An 8,068-nucleotide genomic window follows, 5' to 3' on the forward strand; every position below is an offset into this window, starting at 1 on the left:
GGCCTCGGGGAGGGCCCGGCGGTCTGCGGGCTGCAGCGGGAAGCAGCCGCGAGCCATGCGGCCGGGACACCAGCGGCACCACGGCGGCCACTCCGTCTGCGGACCAGAACAAGCCCGCGCCTCGCCGATCCTCCGTGTGCACGGACGGTTACAGGTCGCCCCCAAGCGCGCCCCCGAGCATTCCCGCCGTTACCGCAGGCCGGAGCGCGCACGCGCGTCGCCGCCAACCTTAGGTCCAGCCTTCGGCGTCGGCACGTCCGTTCCGCCCACTGCCTCTTATTGGTACAAAGTCTTTTCTTGACCTCCCCTCCGCACAAGCGAGTGGGCTCATCCACATCCGGGGACTCTGACAAACATCGGTGGGTCACGTGATGCCGAGGAGCGGTCCGGAGGTACCAGGTCCCGCGCACTGGATGAGGGTAAGGGTTTTTCTTGCCCGCCTCCTAGGTGTAGGAGGGGCGGAACACGTTCGCTCCCCAGTATTGGGCTTTCTTTAGTCCTGGCAGCCGAGACCCTCAGCTCGCCGTAGCAATCACTTTCCTTACTCACGCAACGCCATACGTAAAGGAACATGCATAGAGATACTAGACCACCCCCGCTGCCCTACTACATTTGGTATGTCCGGCCTCGGGGCCGGAAGCGGTGGTTGTGGGCCGTCTCCCGCGCTGATGCAGACGGTGGTGCCCGGCGAGGGTCATTTGTAGGGAGACGGAAAAGGCTTCCTTTCTCCGATCGTAGAAATACGCGTTTACAACGCTGTAAAATATAGAGCCGGGTAAAATGTGCCACTGTCTCGGGAACACACGCATCGCATGTCTGAAAAGCTTGTCCGGATGATGGGACAAGCTCCCCAGTACTGTGCCCTTCGCCCGGGGGTCTGTGGGACGAGTGAAGTGGATCGTAGCCCCCCTTTCTCAGCCGGGGACTTACGGGACGCCTCCTGAAGGAAGCGATCCGGGAGCTGATGATGTGAGTTAAGCGGAAAAATAGAGAAAAGGATATTGCTCTCCTTGAGGCTTTCCTTTGTAGAAGGGAAGTGTTCGGGAAAGTGGGACTGCTGTCTTCGCACAGTAAATGTGACCCGGGCATTGCCGTCTTGACGCTTCAGCCCCTTAAAGACAAAGCGCCTGAGCGCCCGACCCTGGAAGTGGACTGTGGACCCCGGAGAGCTGACACGTGCGTTGTATTTGGGAAGAGATTTTAGCGATGAGGGCAAAAGGCTTTTAAGTGCACAGGCAGCAGGAGGCGTCTAAGAGACAGGTGGGAAAAGATAGAGCACAAAGGACTAAAAAGGCCTGTGAGGGAATCATTGCAAAATTTACTCCTAACAGTTGGAGACAATAATTCTCTTTCACAAGGCTGACCTCATCTGTCTACTGCGTACAGTTAGGACAGAACGCCTGCTGAGGCTGGAGCCATCTGAGAGAACTTCATTGAAAGGGGAGATCTCTGGGCCTGCGCGGGCCGAAGTGTGAAGGGTCCCCAGGGGGCGCAGCTGCAAGGACAAGGGATTGGCACAGGATGGAGGAGACCTTTTACAAAACACAGAGACTCCAGGAGTATGACAGACTGGGTGAAGACCCCTTGTGTGTGATGTCCTTCAGACCTGCCCCTGCAGCTTGTTTTGAGCAGTAATACCAAGTTCTGAACAGAGCATGAAGACTTCCTCTGGCTCACTGGTGGCAGAATTATCTGGGCAACTTTTACTCCATTTTTGCCTGAATCCTTATTCCAGGGATGAAACTGTCCTCTCCCCCTCAACCAGGACACAGTTAGTGCCTAGCTCTTCGGGCTGGCTACCTTGCAGCTACACTATTGTATTCAAGCCCAACCGGGTATGACAGATTTGGATTTCACCTTCATAGATCGTTTCTTGCACGAATCTCCATAGTCTCCGAAACTAGGAGTAACGTGAGTGCCATTGTCCAGGCCTTTAGAATTCCTATGTTAGGTTTAGTGTGATGCCTAGGGTGAGAGGCAGGACCCAAGTTTAGAAACAAGAAACCCAGAAGTACTCTCCAAGCTGAGCAGTTACAGCTGTTCAGGAGAAAAAGGAAGAATCAGCCGCGGTCAAGGGCCTGAGTAAGCATTGTGATCACTGGGACCGGGCATTGCAGGGCATAGGACACTAAGTCAGGAAAGCAGAAGGAAAGCAAACAAGCAGCTTGGGACTGTGCCACTGTTGTCCACCTGGAGAGTTCACGCCTTCCAGAGTTCAGCCCAGATCCTTTGTAAGGAAGGAAGCATTTTCCTGAGGCTCATTTGCCCTATTCTTGCCTTGAGGATTTGTGTCAGCCTGTGCTTGGTCACTTTGCGTAGCCTAGCTCAGAGTTATCCTAGTATATCCATTTAGATCCTTGGCCTAAAAATACTAAGATTTGAACCAAGGCAAACGAAGACTTGTGTAAGAACAGTGTGAGAAGATCGAGAGTAGCTGTAGAGAATGTTTATCAGGCATTTATGAATCGGGGACTCATCCAAGGCATTGTAAACAGGGAAAGGTAAATGTGCAAGTTAAAAACTACATTTAGTTGCAATATGTCTGAGGGCTTTGTTTAAGAATGTGTTGCCCTTTCGTCACACTCTGGGACACTGGTCTGTCAAATGGACTGTGTTCGTTATACACTGTAAAACATCTGTCAGCTGAGCCGGGGAAGGACTGCGGTCTATAAATAAGTTATCACTTGACCTCCACAGGTGAGCCTTTCTTTCCCAGGGTGATAAACCAAAAAATAGTCCGAGGTAAAAAGTCTGAGGAATCCTCATACTGGATATCCTTAGTCTTTGTGTTGAAGAAATAACTTCTTTGGCTTGCAGATCTGACAAGATCACAGCTGCAGGAAAATGGATAGTGAGGTACAGAGAGACGGGAGGATCTTGGATTTGATAGACGATGCTTGGAGAGAAGACAAGCTACCTTATGAGGACGTTGCAATCCCACTGGTAAGTTATAAGGTGAGCTGAGGATGCTGGGTTAAAATTGTCAACTGGAAAACCTCGCAGAAGGGCTATCGGGGGGAAAATAGTGTGACAAAGAAATCAGGTGGGAAGCTGAGGCAGAAGGATTGCAAGTTTGAGCACATCCTGGGCAACTGAGTGACTTAGCAAGACTTGTCTCAAAATAAAAAGTAAAAAGAGCTTGTGCTGTAGCTGAGGGTAGAGTCCCTCTATTAAGTCCTCAGTACACAATAACGAATAAGAAATCAAAAGCTGTGACATGTGCTAGCAGCTTCTTGAGAGCACCTAGTCTACCTGTTCATTTGGAGAGAAACATCTAGCCTACCTGTTGCTTTGCTTCAGTTAGGGGTGGTACCTGAGCTATGTTCTGTCCACCACCCCAACCTAGATGTAAACCAAATAATAGTCTAGTACGTGAGAGGGAGGAATGGTAAGCAGCAGTGTGTGTTTCTTGCTTCCCTTGTGGCTCATCAGTCTGTTGAATTGGGTTTTGGTGGGGTTTTTTTTGGTTTTGTTTTGTTTTTGAGACAGGGTCTTGCTTAACATTTCTAGACACTGACATGCTCGGAACACCCTTATGCTAGGTTCACAGGAAAATATTGAGAGGATACCTGGCTTCCTGGCTTTTCTTCTTTGGCATTTAAGCCAACTTGGAGCATTTCTTTTCTTTCCTGATCACTAGAAAACTTCCCTGAAAGGACTTTGATGTAATAACTGATCCAAAATCTTTGCTTATACAAATGTTTATTAAAAATCTTATTTATGTCATAGAGCTCTAACATAAAATAGGAAGAACAGGGCCTGGGGACTTTGAAGTATACCAGCCGCAGGAGCAGTTAATACAGTAGGATTTATAGGCATATCGTCTGCTGCGGCTAATTAGCAGACAAAATATTCATCTCACCTACATTTATGAACAAAGGGGAATAATATGTTCCGTGAATTCTGTACATATCAGATAAGTTCGTGTTTGGGAAAATAGTCAGAAGAGCAAACATAATAAAAATGGTAGCTGCCATTTACTGAGTATTGGTTTTATGCACTGGCCTAATGTTGAAGACTTACATTATCGCTAATCCTTAAAACAACCCTGCAAGGGAAGTGGTGTTATCTACATTTTGCAGGAAAACAGGATTGGAGATGGAGATTTGCCAAAAGCCTGGGAACTGATAAGTTGGATTTTGTACTAGGTCTGTGAAGCTCCATATCTGTCTTACCAGCTTTTACTTCCTCACTCATTTCTGTGAGGCCTACTGTGTGCCATGAGAGTGTGGGTATCTAAAGAGGCAATATGTAGAAATACATGATAATTATATAGGTTCTCAGTGGGGTGTGAGTAACTGTAGAGTCTGTAGAGTGGTCAGTTGCCTGGCAGGCAGCAGAAAGGCGTCAGAGAGGATGCAGTGTTTAAGCCAGGTTATAAGGAATGGTCAGAGGTCCAGTTGGGGTCGCTGCAGATACATCAGCAGAAGAGATGTGCACAGGTCTAGGTCTTAGAAATGCTGTGGGAGATGGTGAGATGTTCAGGGTGGATGGAGAGCACCTTTGCCATACAAGTTCACAGAAAAATTGGTCACACACTTGGAGAGGGATATTTGTTGCCACCCTTAGACCTCTTCTGAAGATCTAGAATTGGCTTTCAGAAAGTCAGTTTAGCAGCATTGTTAGGGATGGCCTGAAGTGGAGAAAGGGGTGTGAAAGACCAATTAGGAAGTTACTGCAGTGATGTAGGCTGGGGAACAAGGCCAGAACAAAAATCAAGAAAATGATGGAAACTTACTGAATTCTGGAAGTGTTTATAGCATGATTCGGGACCATTTATGTGATAAGAAATGAGGGAGAGGGAAATTTCCCTAGTGACTTCCAGGTGGTAGCCTGGCTATGTGGCTAATACATATCTTTTCCTTTGCCTTGTGATTCTCATATATTAGTTAGCTTCTGCTGTGTAACAAATTGCCCCAAAACTTAGTGGCTTAAAACAGCTTCTCATTTCACAACTCAGTTGAGAAGGTCTTCTAGTCTGAAGGGCTCTGCTCATTAATGGAAGGCTTGCTTATGTTGAAAAGTCAGCCAGTAACCTGCCTAGAGGTTGCACAATCTAGGAGAGTCTCATGCACATAGCAGTTAGTTAGGAGGATGTCCATAGGTGATGGGTGACTGGGCCTTGGTGTCGTGGTCGAACAAGTCAGCCCAGATTTCAGAGCAGCAACAGAAAGAACAGCAGACCCTCATAGAGCCTAGGCCAGGAGCTGGCCCACTGGCACCGTACCTGCGTCCTATTTCTGATGGGAGTGGCTGAGAAGAGCTCCAGCCATTTTTGCAGTATATTGTCACAAATACTTGTGGGGTTGATACTTTTGTTTTTGCTTTCTAGGTCTTTATACAATTTTATGTGTTGGTGTTCATTGCAACAAACTATAGTCACCCATGAAAGACATTATTTTAGAAAACATCTCACAAACAAACAAAATTAAGCAGAGTTGCCTGCTTCTGAATAAATAATTACCTGAGGGCCTGTTTATTCTTTATTGCCAATAAAGAATTATTAGGGCTATACTTTCTTTTTAGGAAAGTATATTACTGCTTTATAGTAAATGATAACTCTTTCCAAACTGCAAGTATGTTTGAATCTGAGACTTACATGTGTAGAACAGGATGTATATAATTCAAATACACTTGTACATACTGTAATTAATGTCTTTTTTTTTTTTTTTTTTTGAGACAGGGTTTTGCTATGCAGTTCCAGGTTGGCCTTGGACTCGCTTTGTAGCCCAGGCTGGCCTTGAACTGTCAGCAATCCTCCTGCCTCAGCCTCCCAAGTGCTAGGATTACAAGCATGTGCCAACATGCCCAGCTATAAATATCATGTAATATATATTGAACATAAGGAAGAAAACGTATACTTAAAAATTGGAATTTGTTGAGAAATCCGTTGAGTACTAAGTAACAGATTGCTAAGCCAAAAAGTGTGAGTTCATATAACTGAAAAGAGATACATCGGTATCCATTACCTCTGGCACAAAATAGTTTCACTAGTAATAAATTTCAGTGTAAAGTATAAGGATGTGATCCCAGCATCTAGCCTGAGTGTGCCCCTTGGCTTACTATTTTAAGAAAATGGCTGGTTGGGTGTGAATTGTCATTTGCTGTGTGTTGTGTTGCTCTCCTTCACCACTAGGGGGAGAGCTCATCTATTATGTAACCTTTTCTGTGTCCCTGACCAACTCTGCCTTCATGTAACTTAGGCATGGTGGTTACAGCACAAGTTTTGGTATATTCCTTTGACATCAAGTCCAGTATTACTTGACAGTCACCCCTCCAAAAAGATTTAGTGTTGGTAACTTCTGGAGTATTAAATAACCCAGATAGTGCTACGCACTTCATCAGAGTTACCACATTTAATCCTCTGAGAAGTCCTAGGAGGTGGTGGCTACTTTTCTTTCCCACTTGTGCAAAAGGAAACAAAGGTCCCAGGGCTTTGAATGCGTTGCCTAGTTAACCTGGAACGTGGTAGGCCATGAGCTTGTTGCCTCGTTGGCCTCTCTGCCACGCTGTCTCCTGCACAAACTCCAGAATCCCAGTGCCCATTTTCCTACAGGCCAGCTCACCTCTGAGCAGCTCATGTCATACTTTCCTCACATCTGTGTATTTTGGATCTGTCCTTTTGAATACATGTACCAAATACGCCATCTGTTCTCCAGAACCCACAGAGTTTAATCCTGAGTACTTGAGTTTTAAGAAAGCTCTTACAGATCCTTGCTCTGAGTGTCTGTTGTACCTTTCAGAATGAACTTCCAGAGCCTGAACAAGACAACGGTGGCACCACAGAATCTGTGAAAGAACAGGAAATGAAGTGGACGGACCTGGCCTTACAGTACCTCCATGAGAATGTCCCCCCTGTCGGAAACTGACTCCTGGCTTCTTATGGATGGATCTTTCAAAAATATAGTGATACAAAATGTTTTCTTTCAGGTTCCTCATTCAAATCTCTCAGTAATAAAATTAGCACTCAAAAATGGACATCCACCTGCTGTGTAGCAGGAATGCAGAATATTTGGTTCTTTAAACCTAAAATTTTTTGCTCTCATATTTGGTTAAATATTTACCTTTAACTCTGATTTTGCATTGCTGTCATAATTTAACACTTCCCAACTACTTATATGTGTCCTGTGACACAGAGAGTTGAAAGTGTGAGAGGGGTGGGCAGAGGGGAAGCCAGGCGTACGGAGAATGACCAACTTCTCACGTCCCCCCACTGTGAGAAGTCTTGTAAGTGGATGTGACCTGTAGCTGTATATGCCTGTATTGATACATAAGATTCACCAGGGTATTTTCAAACTTTGCTTAAATTTGTGGATTAAAAAATTCCCTGATAGTTAGCCTCCGCTCGCCACACGGCTCCCTTTGGTGCCAGGAGACAGAATCTTTGGCTATTGGACCACTAGGGTTATCCATTAATGGCATTTCTTATGTCCTCAGTACCCTTGGAGATATAACCAAGACACCATGAAACATTTGTCCCTACTAAAACATTTATAAGAATTTGTAATTTGCAGAACACACTCATGTGTATTTATCTCCTGGAATTATTTCTTTTCTCTTTTTTCTTTTACTGGGTCTTCTGTTTAGCTAGCTTTTAGGAAGAAGTACATCACAACAGAGGTGAATTGATCTTAGGGTTTCAACTGGAAATGCAGGGCTGTAGCAGTTCCTGCCTTGCTTTATCAGTGGTCCTGCCTAGAAGTCATTCATCTTCAGAGTAAAAACCCCAGGGCACCAAGAGATAGCCTAAGAGAAAAGTTCAGGAAAAATTTTATGCTGAAAGAACACTAAGCTTTTTGGAAAATTCAAGCACCAGTGGGTATTCTGTCACCCGCCTGTAATGCCGGCACTTGGAAGCCGGTGGCAAGAGCATCGCCATGAATTCAAGGCCAGCCTGGGCTACACGGTAAGGACTTGTCTCAAAAGAAAACCAAAAACCCGAGAGAGAGCCACAGTGTTCTCATTCTCATTAAATATCTTTTCTGTACTTGTGGTATGTGATATCTAACACACTAGCCTGTAGGAACTTCCCAAGTTTTTATTAATCCAGCCCAGTGTTTTTGTTAAT

General features: G+C 45.6%; 2 protein-coding genes across 9 annotated transcripts in view; one reads left to right on the forward strand and one right to left on the reverse strand.

The window, feature by feature from the left end:
* Positions 1 to 294, reverse strand: part of Cep63 (centrosomal protein 63kDa) — a 63,710-nt gene extending 63,416 nt beyond the window's left edge. For 5 of the 8 annotated variants that reach the window (XM_013505783.1, XM_013505787.1, XM_005406794.2 and 2 more), the window contains exon 1: positions 194 to 274. The gene's annotated coding sequence lies outside the window, so the exon portion shown is untranslated. Of the gene's footprint in view, positions 1 to 193 lie in introns of all 8 variants that reach the window. The other 3 variants (XM_005406798.2, XM_005406795.2, XM_013505785.1) reach the window with 1 other exon arrangement.
* A 35-nt stretch (positions 295 to 329) lies between these two features.
* Positions 330 to 7,516, forward strand: Anapc13 (anaphase promoting complex subunit 13). Its single transcript, XM_005406787.2, has 3 exons — positions 330 to 419; positions 2,818 to 2,943; positions 6,744 to 7,516. Exons 2-3 carry the CDS (start codon positions 2,845 to 2,847, stop codon positions 6,867 to 6,869), a joined length of 225 nt encoding a protein of 74 aa, XP_005406844.1. The 5' UTR covers positions 330 to 419; positions 2,818 to 2,844; the 3' UTR covers positions 6,870 to 7,516.
* The last annotated feature ends 552 nt before the right edge of the window (positions 7,517 to 8,068 follow it).

This window comes from Chinchilla lanigera, unplaced genomic scaffold, assembly GCF_000276665.1.
Source record: "Chinchilla lanigera isolate Chin_1 unplaced genomic scaffold, ChiLan1.0 scaffold00100, whole genome shotgun sequence".
In the NCBI taxonomy this organism is placed as follows: Eukaryota; Metazoa; Chordata; class Mammalia; order Rodentia; family Chinchillidae; genus Chinchilla; species Chinchilla lanigera.

What these genes read in the sequence shown, in the direction of transcription:
- Anapc13 (XM_005406787.2), top strand. Translation starts at nt 2,845, where the DNA reads ATGGATAGTGAGGTACAGAGAGACGGGAGGATCTTGGATTTGATAGAC. An exon ending in AGGACGTTGCAATCCCACTG is followed by an intron (nt 2,944 to 6,743) that starts GTAAGTTATAAG and finishes TGTACCTTTCAG; the next exon opens with AATGAACTTCCAGAGCCTGA.